The 14035-nt window shown below is 40.6% G+C and overlaps 1 protein-coding gene across 1 annotated transcript in view; it reads left to right on the forward strand.

Moving 5' to 3' along the window:
• Nucleotides 1-14035, forward strand: part of LOC124722067 (solute carrier family 28 member 3-like) — a 398190-nt gene that overhangs the window by 259972 nt on the left and 124183 nt on the right. The window contains exon 5 of the mRNA XM_047247266.1: nt 3683-3881. Within this exon, the coding sequence (XP_047103222.1) occupies nt 3683-3881 (199 nt within the window). The remainder of the gene's footprint in view (nt 1-3682; nt 3882-14035) is intronic.

The raw sequence follows: 14035 nt of genomic DNA on the forward strand, positions 1-14035 counted from the left end.
TGTAAGAATATCCTTGTCGTGTCCAGTTATTAATTCTGTCATCGCGGAATTGTGACGGATGTGACCTGTAATTGTTGTGTTCCTGTTTTCGTGTTCCGCGATTGTCAGCGTCAATTTCCAATTCTTGTAAACAGTCCCTGAAAAGCTTCAATGTCGTCTTTTCAACGTCCTGCCAAAATAATATGTTGTAAATGTTCAGGCAATTTGATTAAGCATTTTCGTTCTCCTAGGAGCATCCACACACCGACACGTCCATTGTGATACTGTACGCAGATCTGAGGCTCGTCTGAAAAGACGACGTAGTACCACTTGTGCGTCCAGTATTGTTGGAGCATGCACCACTGTCAACGTGCCTTTCTGTGCATCTGAGTCGAAGGAAGTGGCAACTGTCACCATGCTGACTGTCCATGGTACTACAGACATCCTCGCACTCTCTCTGAGGCCGTTTGACATGACGTAGCTGTATGATCCTCCATAGGCAAACGATCAATACGTCTGTCCTCTTGGGTGTAAGTCGTTTGTGGCAATTGAGCTCTTGTAAGCTGTATGGCCCCTCTGATTTGTTCACTTTATATTTATTAAATGTTTAAGCTAAACATTTATAATTACATTTCCATTGTACAGTCCAAGATAACGTTTAGTCTGTGTTCATACCTCACTTTCAGTGTGTACCATCTATTTCAATGTTGTTGATGAATATTATACACTCTTTGACAACGACAGTCAGTTAAAGTCTGATGATGCCTTGTAGGCGAAAAACATTTCACAGGATAAAATAATACTGTAGAACATACACAACATTGTGCTTTCCATTTACGACAGATTTTTTGTTCATGATGTCCAGTTTCCTCCTCTTCACTATCTCTGTAATACACCTCATCAGGTTTTATTTTTTATTTTTGCCTTCTTACCGTTACTGTTATTGACTGATATTCACGGTACACTCGTGAAATGGTCGTGCGGGAAAATCTCCACTTCATCGCTACCTCGGAGATGCTGTGTCCCATCGCTCGTGCGGCTACTGTAGCACCACGTTCACACTCATTTAAATCTTGATAACCTGCCATTGCAGCACCAGTAACCGATCTAACAATTGCACCAGCCACTTGTTGTCTTTTGTATTTGAATATGCATGCCTATACCAGTTTCTTTGGCACTTCAGTGTAGTACTCAACACTCAGGCCGGCCGCTGTGGCAGAGCGGTTCTAGGCCCTTCAGTCTGGAACCACGCGACCGCTACGGTCGCAGTTTCGAATCCTGCCTCGGGCATGGATGTGTGTGATGTCCTTAAGTTAGTTAGGTTTAAGTAGTTCTAAGTTCTAGGGAACTGCTGACCTCAGATTTTAAGTCCCATAGTGCTCAGAGCCATTTGAACACAACACTCAACAGCATGGATAAATTGAACAAAGCCCTCATCATGTGAAATTTGAAATGCTTCTACGAATTTTGATACAGTACCATGCACTGTTAATAGGCACACATACTAGAATACAATAGCAATAGGAAGTACAGATAGTAATGCTGATTTCAGACAAATTTCTTGTAAACACATAAGAACAATTGAACAAAATAAACTCATCCACACACTTCCATTCACTTCTGTGATATCGTACTCCATTCACACACACGAAAACAAGTTATCTCGTAAATGCAGTGAGATACTCTTTAATTATAGTGACACTCAGAAGTTCACTTAAACTCATGCATTAACAAGTAGTCACAGTAATATGCCAGCCTTACATTTATAAGCTGCTGTTCCAGAGCAATGCAGCGTGGAGTAAATGAATGTAGCTATGTAGTAAATGAATTTAAATGCTATTAGTTACAATTATAAGAATAGCATATAATTAATAATTATCTGATGCTCCTACAGATAAATAATGATCAGAATATTTAGGACCAATCTCATGAAAAGAAAAATAACTACACAACATTCTTTCCAATTAATCAGTTTACAATGGCAACATACTGAATAAAAGAACAACTTCCTTTTCAGTGCTGTAACATGAAAGAGCCAAGATTTAGGCATGCAGAATCTATTATCATAACTGAACTGAAGCTTGAGAATCTCAGTGCTTCTTGATGAATCCTACAGACTCATGGTCTGGTTTAATATTAGGCGGTAATTAGCATATCCCTCTTTCATATGTGTTCACTTAAAGGATTGAGTGATTAGTAGCGCCTCAAGAGTGCCTTCACGCTACTTGTAGACATTTTCAATAAATGGGAGTGTCGGCTAAGGCAGAATTATTTCACTTTACATTTGAACTAGTATTGCTCTCTCTGTGAAACTCACTATATTTGACTATCTTAAATTATTGCTTTACATGCTTCTCATTGCTAACAGCAAACAGTGTGTAACTGCCAACAGTCGCAACACCTGAAATCTTAGGTATTAGCAATTTATTGATTGATTTATTACAACTGAATTAATTATCAGCTTCTAGTAACAGTCACTGAAATTGTGAAGCTGATCGGCTGTTCTACTGCTACTGTCGTGAGCATCTATGGAAAGTGGTTGAAGAATGCTGAAACCATGAGTAGGTGACAAGAATTTGGACGTCCTTACCTCATCACAGAATGTAGAAATTGGAGGCTTTTGTGCTCTCTAAAGCAGGGTAGGCAGTGATCTGTGGCAGATCTGTTGACAGAGTACATTGCTGGCACAGGCACAAGTGTTTTGGAGCACACCATTTAGAGCAGTATAATGGTGTTGTGCAGCAGAGAACCCCTATGTGTTCCCACGTCGACCCAACAACGTTGTCAGCTACGATTACAGTGGGGATGGAGTCATTGAGATGGGACCACAGACAATGGAACCATGTTGCCTGGTCAGATGAATCCCTTTTATCGTCAAACCAGGTCGATGGTCATGCCCATATACGCTGTCATCTAGGCGAGCAGCTGTTCGAAACACACAGCATATCACAGACACAGACTGGTGGGACATTCACCTGGACTTCTGTGGGACCTACGGTAGTAATTGAAGGCACCATGACAGAGGACTATGCGAACGTTATTAGGGACTACCTGTAACTCTTTATGCTTGATGTCTTCCCCAACAGTGAGGGTATCTTCCAGCAGGGTAACTGTCTCAAGACCAGAATCGTGCGCATTGGTTTTAGGAGCATGACAGTGAACTCACATTGATATCTTGGCCATCAGGTTAGGCTTATCTGACTCTGATGAAACCCAACTGGGGTGCTATCAGGTGCCAGCTCCATGCCCACAAGCCACCCGTCTGTAAATTACGGAAGTGTCTGACCTGTGCATAGGCATCTGGTGCCACCAATCTCTGGAAACCTATCAAGTGGTTGTTGAATCCATGGCACGCAGAATCACTGTTAAATTGTGTTTCAGAGATGGACACACACACTTTTAAGTAGGTGGTCGTAATGTTTTGGTTCATAAGTGCATTTTGAGATATACTGATCCAAGTAAGTATCGTATGGTACAATTAGAGGTTGGTATTGGTCTCTCAGAATTATAAACTGGCCTGTTTACAACTGTTTCTGGGCAAAGTATCCTTAAAATATTGTACTATTCCTTCCTTCTTTCGTAATTTTGAAAGGTTTACGCTGCCACATATATATTTATTTATGTAGTCATCTATATTTTTAGCTTCAAAAAATCTGTTATAAGTGAATGCTGTTAATAAATTTGTTTTCATTTTATTATTCAGGAGAACAAGGAACATGAGGGAGGAAGAAGCTGTGGATGCTGCTCAAAATGCAATGGATCAGTCTGTGATCTAACATCACGATTATATCAGAAAAATAAAAGACTGCTCAAAAATGTGCTGCTTTTTTGTTTAAATGTTATATTTATTGGATATTTTGCATGGGCCCTGGCATATTTTCGGACGAAGACATGTTATGAAGGTACTAAACTGTTTAATTTTTAGCCAAATTTAAATAGTGCACAATTTCTTAGTTTTAGCTGTTACTCAGCCATTGTGTACAGGGTGATTATAATTAAACTTTCAAAACGCTGTAGAAATAACACTACTGGTCAGAATGACGTCAAATTGAAATGGAATATTATCGGAGAAGGGGGAATACGTATAGCAGAAGAAAAAAAATAGTGTGAAAATTGATAAATAGAGGGCGCTGTATGTGTCAGACTACGCCTGTCATGCGTACGACCAATTGAAGTTGGTATAAACACGCCGGGTACACGGCTTTTCCTCCTTTCGCATCTGTGACGTTCGTCATGACTGTCTCATTGCAGGATCGCGCTCTGCTTGTAAAGCTGTATTACAAGAATGATGGCTGTGCACATGTCTCTCTGCAGACGTTCCGGACACTGAAGGGTTTTAAAAAAGGCGTTGGTCCGATGACTGCCGTGGGTCTGGAGAAAATGATTCGGAAATTCGAAAAGACGGGGTCTCGCTGGTAAAGGGAGGAAACGAACTGATTCGACGTCAGTGGAAGCAGTGGCCACAGCAATGCAGGATGAGACGAGATTGGACATACCCGTGAGCACGGTTCATAAAATCCTACGAAACATCCTTCTTTGCTATCCATTCAAAATTACCCATGTGCACGAGTTGCTTCTACATCTACATCATACTCCGCAAGCCACCTGACGGTGTGTGGTGGAGGGTACCTTGAGTACCTGTATCGGTTCTCCTTTCTATTCCAGTCCCATATTGTTCGTGGAAAGAAAGATCGTCGGTATGCCGCTATGTGGTCTCTAAACTCTTTGATTTTATCCTCGTGGTCTCTTGGCGAGATATGCGTAGGAGGGAGCAATATACTGCTTGACTCCTCGGTGAAGGTATGGTTCGAGTGACTCTGGGACTTGAAATATGAGGCAATCAGTCCCCTAGATTTAGAACCACTTAAACCTAACTAACCTAAGGACAGCACACACATCCATGCCCGAGGCAGGATTCGAACCTGCGATCGTAGCAGCAGCGCGGTTCCGGACTGAAGCGCCTAGAACCGGGTGAAGGTATGTTCTCGAAACTTCAACAAAAGCACGTACCGAGCTACTGAGCGTCTCTCTTGCAGAGTCTTCCTCTAGAGTTTATCTATCATCTCCATAGCGCTTTCGCGATTACTAAATGATACTGTAAAGAAGCGCACTGCTCTCCGTTGGATCTTCTCTATCTCTTCTATCAACCCTATCTGGTACGGATCCCACACCGTTGAGCAGTATTCAAGCAGAGGGTGAACAAGTGTACTGTAACCTACTTTCTTTGTTTTTGGACAGCATTTCCTTAGGATTCTTCCAATGAATCTCAGTCTGGCATCTGCTTTACCGATAATTAATTTTATATGGTCATTCCATTTTAAATCACTCCTAATGCCTACTCCCAGATAATTTATGGAATTAACTGCTTCCAGTATCTGACCTGCTATATTGTAGCTAAATGATAAAGGATCTTTCTTTCTATGCATTCGCAGCACATTACACTTGTCTACATTGAGATTCAATTGCCATTCCCTGCACCATGCGTCAATTCGTTGCAGATCCTCCTGCATTTCAGTCTGAGTCTCGTGGACGAATAGCGCAAGCTGGGTTTCACATGATCATCTTTTTCGAAACCCATGCTAATTCCTTCAGATTAGATTTCTAGTCTCCAGAAAAGTCATTATACTCGAACATCCTACTCGATCATTATACTCGAGCTTCCTGTTTTCCTGCCAGCAAAGAGGGGCCTTTGAGTTAGACTTTCTTCCTCGCATGGAGGTGGACAATGATTGACCATGGAAGATTTTGTGGACAGACGAAACTCACTTCCATAGGACAGGATTTGAAAATACGCAGAATTGTCGAATATGGGCAACGGAAAATCCACACGAAAATTAACCAGTACCACTTCATCCTGAAAAGTTCACTGTGTGGTGCGGGTTTACGACATCATTTATCATAGGGCCATATTTTTTCGAAAGACAGGTGCTTCCGATCCTGTTACTTGTTCCGTCGGTGGTAAGCGCTATGAGTGTCTTTTGCGCAACCACGATGTCATTCCAGCTCTCCAACAGCGTGCATGTGTGCGTGGGATCAATTTTATGCAAGATGGCGCACCTCCGCGTGAATACAGTTAAGCACCTGCTGACGCGCCAATTCGGAAATGCTAGAATTGTCAGTGACCATTTCCCTACAACCTGGCCATCCCGATCACCTGATCTTCATCCGTGTGACATCTAGCTGTGGGGCTATCTAAATGATGTTGCGTTCAGTGTTCCGATTGCAAACTTAGCTGCATTGAAGGCACGCATTGTGCAACACATTCTGAACGTGACGGCAGCAATACTTCGATCAGTTGTGGAACATGCTGTTTCTCGATTAAAACTTGCTGCAGAAAACGGTGGACAGCATATTGAACATGTTTTGCGCCAGTCACACGGAATTTAATAATCCGATTTTGTTTTGATTTATGCTTTTTATGCGGTTTTTGGCCTCAGGGCAATTAAAAATCAATGTGATTGATGATTTTTATGCAGTTTTTGGCCTCAGGACAATTAAAAACCGATTTCTCCTATACGATGTGATATGACCTCGCCGTGGTCTTACGTAACTAACAGTATCACAACTGTACACCCATGCACACTGAGTAGTACAGTTTATTTAACGTAAAACATACACGTTAGGCATTGTTGTACGATTCATTTGTCATCTGTAGTCGACCAATAATAAATTATAATGCTTACAGCGCCATCTATTGGTACATTTTGTAAATCTTTATTTTTCTTCTGCCACACGTTTTCTGCCTTCTCCAATAATATTCCGTTGCAATTTGACGTCATTCTGACCAGTGGTGTTATTTCTACAGCGGTTTGAATGTTTAACTTTAATGATAATCACACTGTACATTGGGTTGCAAGAAAATTCGGTGTATATATAATAATATGACACATTAAAAATGAGTCTCCTTAGGAAAGAGAGTATATCAAAATATGGTTATTCATAAGGCTGAACAATAACAATTCTTATGTACAACCTGCTCATCAGTAAATGTGAAATACTTTTTAAGTTTAGCCGGCCGAAGTGGCCGAGCGGTTCTGGGCGCTACAGTCTGGAACCGCGCGACCGCTACGGTCGTAGGTTCGAATCCTGCCTCGGGCATGGATGTGTGTGATGTCCTTAGGTTAGTTAGGTTTAAGTAGTTCCAAGTTCTAGGGGACTGATGACCTTAGATGTTAAATCCCATAGTGCTCAGAGTTCGTCTGTAGAGGGTTGCTCTTTTTTATATGAATAAGTTAATAATGATTACTGCCTGCTGTGAGAATAATATGTGGTGCTCACCCACGATTGTATTGTAGACATCTAGTTAAGGAGTTGGGCAAGGAAAAAAAACGCTTAGGAATTTTCAGAATGTAACTGCATGTATATATGAATTTGCGAAATGAATATAAAATGACTCACTCCACTTCATTATGATCTGTCGTGTAAAATGATCTGGGAAACATGTAACTAACTAACTGACTAACTAACTGAGGATGCTAGAAATAGTCATTCTACCAAGGTTTGGGAATAGTGCTCTCAATTACATCTTAATTGAGATTAAAATGCCCACCCAAGTTAGATATATTTAAGTCCCATCAAGGCATTCTTGCTGTGCTAAAAATTCCTATAACCTTCTTGTTATGCAGCTTTGTCGGAAACAGATATGAGTGGGGTGCTCACCAAACCACACTGCAGATGGTGTGTGAGTGAATGTTTGCAACCCCTTGGACCTTAATGGTATGTTATTCACCTAAATACTGACTAAAGGCTAAATAACTGCCTTGAAACTTGAGAGGTATGCTGGCACACAATCAGAATGTGATACAGTCATGTTGATCTCCGGCTCTGAAATTTGAGAAGCTATAATGTGAATTGTTTGTAGGTGGAGGGGGGGGGGGGGGGGAAGCAAAGGGAAAGGAAGTGGAAGGATACATGTAATTACGAAGCTTTCAGGTCCGGGCTGAAACTATTGCCCAAATAGTTTAGCAAAAGGCATAATACTGTTCGCTGTCTTCCTAATCTCTTCAAGCTGTCACAGGCAACCACGTGTAGGCTTACTGGACACTCTAGTTCTATGTGCAAGTACAACAAATATCTGTATTCCAGTTTGGCTGAAATAACATTGTTGTGACGTGTGCTGGACTGCTGTTCAAATTGCTCGTCAATATTTTATAAAGTTTTATACCTCAGATACTTACAAAGTTTATTTGTCTTCATATTTGCCGTAAAAGTAATTATTAGTGTATTTTCATACGTCTCGGTTTTTCTTTTTGTGTTATTGATTCGAGTGGTCTGTTATTCGTGAGTGTGCTTACGTCGTTCATCCAAGTCTCAGGCTTGAGCGGTGTGTTTACATTTCGCGGCGTGCGGTCGTAGCTGTAGCGGTTCTGAAACTAAGTTCTGTCAGTTGTCTATGTACTCGAATAATAAATTTAGCAGTTTTCAGTCGTTCATCCAAATATTAGCAGTGTGTTTACATTTTGCGGTGTGCAGTGCAGCTGTGGCGGTTCTTAAGTTCTGACAAAGTTGTTTATGCACTGTTATCCAGTTATTGAATTTAGTGGTTTTCAACGGTGTCTAGTGCTGTTTCTGGCGAAATAACGGTTTAACAAACTTTTGCCCGCTGTGTTTTTGAGAGCTGTTTGTGCGTTGAAGTCGAGTAAATGTCGTACAGTAGTTTTCAGCTGATGTTTCTAATTGTTTCTAGTGAAATATTTCAGTAAAATGTTCATTTACTGTTTTAATTTTGTTGAGTGTTCCAGTGGCCACTTGAATTTTTGATGTTAGCTAAGAAATTGTGTGACGTTTTGGTGATATTGGTATTAGTTGTAGTATTAATAAAAGTTGTTGCTTTGTTAGCAGAGAAAGAATTTCGAGACCACTATTATTACTTCTTTAAATAGTTCTGCTGCTGTAATTGAACTTAAGCAATGTAGACATTAAGTTTTTTCAGTAACTGTTAAAATTTTACCATGAGTGAGAAGTGTGGGCTTTGTCGTAGGATTGTGAGTAGTGGGTTACGGTGTGGTATTTGCTCAAAATATTCTCATTAGGGGAATGCAGTTGGGAAGCCAGTCGGCATTCTACCGAGAATAAGTCGATAGAGAGCAGCAGCGTAAGATTTGTGCCCTTCAGGTGCAGTTACAAGACACAAAGGAGGAGCTACATAGGTTGAGGAGGGCGAAGGATGCTGGGGAATGGGAACTGGCAGCTGGCAAGAAGGCAGGTAGGAGGAGGAGGAGGAGATATTCAGGCAGTTGTTTTTTGTGTATAAGCAATAGATTTGACCAGAGTTGAGTGGAGAGGAGCCTCTTGTAACTGTAGGTGTAGGAAACATGCAGCAGTGCTCAGTAGTTAGGAAGCCTAAGTCAGTTGCAAATTGTAGCATAAAGGAGGTTCTGCTGCTAGATAGTTTGCACAGTAGAGGTGTGGGCCAGCAGTTGCAGGAAGTGTTGGAGAGTGAGTACCAGGTCACCAGCATTGTGAAGCCTAGTGCAGGGTTGGTTCAGGTGACTGACAGCATAGGGGATTGAAGTAGAAATTTTACGAAAGAGGATCAGGTAGTGACTGTGGGTGGCGCAGGGTATAGTCTTTATTGCGATGGGGAATATGGTGTAGATTGCGACCTGGTAAAGATAGGTACTCAAACCGGTGGCACTAATATGCACTTCATGAAACTGTTTCAACGTCGTGATCGGCCTCATCTTAATGTTGCTGTTGGGCGTGTTAACATGGGGCTGGAGAAGGCACTGATGGCGGAGGACACGGCTAACATTACAGTGGTTCCAGTTGAGTCTATCAGTAGTTAGGGTTTCACTGGGCGTGGCATTCACCTCAATAGGCATAGGAAGGGGAGTCTGGCAATGCTTATAGGTGACAGTGTGGCGGGTGGTGGTGGTGGTGGGATCACTCATTGATAAAGTTCATGTAATATTTGGTGTTAGAGTTGCCCCTTTTTTAGATTGAAGTCAGCTGGTAGGTATACCTGCATAAAGGACTTCCCTCTAACAAAGGAATCGCCTTAAGTGGAGGTCAGGTATCCAACTAGAGAATGAATTAGTATATTTCATCAACATATAAGAGGTATTAGGGATGAAGTTAGTGAACTGCTTATAGATGTTGACTCTGACGTTATTGGAATATTATACTTAAATAATTTGAAACTGAGACTCCCTTCACAAGGGTGGAGATTAGCTGACTGTTTTCCAAGGAGTTCTTTGCGGAGTGGGGAAGTGGCCATGTACATAAAAAAACAATATTCCGTTTGAATCCGTAGACATATCACGGCGCTGCACTGAACAGATATTTGAATGTTGTGCAGGGGCAGTTGAATTTAGTGAAACTAAACTTCTGATTGTTGTTGTTATAGATCCCTTAACTCTGATTCCAGAGCATTTCTGCTCAAGCTAGAGAGGGTTCCTGGTTCACTTTATAGGAAGTACTAAAAGTTAGTTATATGTGGCGACTTTGATATTAACTTTGTATGTGATTGCGCAAGAAAAAGATGTTGATGCAAATTGTGTTTTTTTCCAATCAGTGTACAAGTGAACAGTAACACATCATAGACAATATTTTTATTCATTCTTCATTGCTAGATGCACATTCTGTTAGTAAAAGGGTGAATGGCTTTTCAGACCATGATGCACAAATTTTAACACCATAAGGATATGTACTCAAACAAATGTTATATATAAATACAAACTAAGCAGAAAAGCTAATCCAATGACAATAGAGTGTTTTTTAAACTTCGTCAAGGAACAAGAGTGGCATGATGTTTATAGTGCCGATAACATAGATGACAAATATAATGCTTCCTTGACACATTTCTCATGTTCTTTGAGAGTAGACCATTACAAAAACAATATTGTAAGGTGGTTAAAAATGTTATTAGGAAGGCAAAGAGTATGTGGTATGCTAATAGAATAGATAATTTACAGGATAAAATTAAAACTATATGCTCAATTGTGAAGAAAGTGTCTGGTCAGCAGCACACAGTCGCCGATGTAAAGTCAGTTCATAGTAAAAATGCTTCTGTTACTGATAAGTCAGATATATGTACAGCATTTAACAATTGTTATCTGAACATTGCTGGTGAATTAAATAAAAACTTAGTTCCTAAAGGGAATCATATAGCTCTCTTTGAGAACGCCTTTCCAGGATTGACGTTTGAAATATTCCTCTGTGATACTAACAAGGGGAAGACTGAGTCGGTAATTAAATCACTGAAGACTAAGGACTCTCATGGATATGCTGGAGTGCCTAGCAGAATATTAAACTTCTGTGGTGCACATGTTAGGCCTGTACTTAGCCATATTTTTAATTTTTCCCTTAAGAATGGTCAGTTTCCTGAACAATTACAGTACTCAGTAGTAAAGCCACTCTATAAAAACAGAGAAACGGGATAATATAGACAATTTTAGAACTATTTGTATGCCGTCAGTGTTTGCTAATGTTATTGAAAAGGCTGTGTTTGTAAGGATAATTGATGATTTTATATAGCATAATTTGCTATCAAAGCAGTTCAGCTTTGGAAGCGGTTTAACAACTGAACATGCTATATTCTCCTTTGTCTGTGAGTTACTGGATGGATTAAACAAAAGGTTTCAAATGCTAGGCACCTTTTTTGGTTTAAGTAAGGCATTTGATTGTGTTGATCACAAAATATTGTATTGTTCCAGAAGTTGGGTCATTATGGAATATGGGGAGTAGCTCACAATTGGTTCACCTACTATGTTAACAACAGACAGCTAAAGGTCATTATTCACAGTGTTCAGAATGGCTGTGGTGTTGGGTCTGAGTGAAGCAAAGTCAGTCAGGTTCCTGGGAATAAACTTAGAGAGAAATTTGAGTTGAAATTCTCATATAGAATATCTAGCAAATAAATTAAACAACCTTGCATTTGCAATAGAAATTTTAGCCTGTGCCACTGATATGGCCACTAGGAAAATAGCATATTGTAACTACTTTGAATCAGTTATTCAATGTGGCATAATTTTCTGGGGAAAGGCGGGAAATATTACATGAATTTTAAAGTTACAAAAAATATCATTTGCAACATGTGCTCTGCACAGCCGAGGGCATCATATTGACCATTATTTAAAGACCTAAAAATATTGTTCTGTCCCCTCTTTATACATCTTGAGGTGTTTCTTTTCCTAGATTACGTTAGATTAGATTAGTTTTTAGTTCCGTAGATCCGTGCTGAGGAGATCCTCGTGGATGTGGAATATGTCAATTTTTTTAAAGCCGAAATAACAATACTGGAACTTGATGGGCAAAGGGGCACAACAATAAACAGTGCATGTTACAGTGAGATGCTTACAGCCAGGCTAAAGCCTGCAATTCGAAGCAGACGCCGAGGATTGCTATTAAAAGGTGTTGTGTTGTTGCACGACAATGCCTGTGTGCATGCTGCTGCCCACACTGGTGAAACGCAACAGGGAATAACAGTATTAATGTGGTAATAGTAAACTGCAGGAGCGTCTACAGAAAGGCCCCAGAACTGCTCTCATTAGTAAATGGTCTCAATGCACACATAGAACTAGGGACAGAAAGTTGGCTGAAACCAGATGTAAACAGTAATGAAATTCTAAACTCAGATTGGAATGTATAGCGCAGAGACAGGCTGGACAGTGAAGGGGGAGGCATGTTTATAGAGCTAAAAAGTGCAATAGTATGGAAGGAAATTGACGGAGATCCGAAATGTGAAATAATTTGGGTGAAGGTCACGGTTAAAGCAGGCTCAAACATGGTAATTGGATGTCTCTATAGGCCCCCTGGCTCAGCAGCTGTTGTGGCAGAGCACCTGAAGGAAAATTTGGAAAATATTTCGAGTAGATTTCCCGACCATTTTATATTTCTGGGTGGAGATTTTAATTTGCCAGATACAGACTGGGAGACTCAAACGTTTATAACAGGTGGCAGGGACAAAGAATTTAGTGAAATTTTTTTAAGTGCAATATCTGAAAACTACCTTGAGCAGTTAAACAGAGAACCGACTCGTGGCGATAACGTATTAGACCTTCTGGTGACAAACAGACCCGAACTATTTGAACCAATTAACGCAGAACAGGGAATTAGCGATCATCAAGCGGTTACCTCATCGATGATTTCAGCCGTAAATAGAAATATTAAAAAGGTAGGAAGATTTTTCTGTTTAGCAAAAGTGACAAAAAGCAGATTTCAGAGTACTTGATGGCTCAACACAAAAGTTTTGTCTCAAGTACAGATAGTGTTGAGGATCAATGGACAAAGTTCAAAACCATCGTACAATATGCATTAGAGGAGTATGAGCCAAGCAAGATCGTAAGAGATGGAAAAGAGCCACCGTGGTACAACAACCGAGTTAGAAAACTGCTGCGGACGCAAAGGGAACTTCACAGCAAACATAAACATGGCCAAAGCCTTGCAGACAAACAAAACTTACACGAAGCGAAATGTGTGAGGAGGACTATGCGAGAGGCGTTCAATGAATTCGAAAGTAAAGTTCTATGTACTGACTTGGCAGAAAAGCCTAAGAAACTTTGGTCTTATGTCAAAGCGGGGGGTGTATCAAAACAAAATGTCCAGACACTCTGTGACCAAAATGGTTCTGAAACAGAGGATGACAGACTGAAGGCTGAAATACTAAATGTCTTTTTCCAAAGCTGTTTCACAGAGGAAGACTGTACTGTACTTCCTTCTCTAGATGGTCGCACACATGACAAAATGGTAAATATCGAAATAGATGACAAGGGGATAGAAAAACAATTAAAAGCGCTCAAAAGAGGAAAGGCCGCTGGACCTGATGGGATACCAGTTCAATTTTACACAGAGTACGTGAAGGAACTTGCCCCCTTCTTGCAGCGCTGTGCCGCAGGTCTCTAGAAAAGCATAGCATTCCAGAGGATTGGAAAGTGGCACAGGTCATCCCCGTTTTCAAGAAGGGACGTCGAACAGATGTGCAGAACTATAGACCTATGTCTCTAACGTCGATCAGTTGTAGAATTTTGGAACACGTATTATGTTCGAGTATAATGACTTTTCTGGAGACTAGAAATCTACTCTGTAGGAATGAGCATGGGTTTCGAAAAAGACG

This window comes from Schistocerca piceifrons, chromosome X (assembly GCF_021461385.2).
Source record: "Schistocerca piceifrons isolate TAMUIC-IGC-003096 chromosome X, iqSchPice1.1, whole genome shotgun sequence".
NCBI lineage: Eukaryota > Metazoa > Arthropoda > Insecta > Orthoptera > Acrididae > Schistocerca > Schistocerca piceifrons.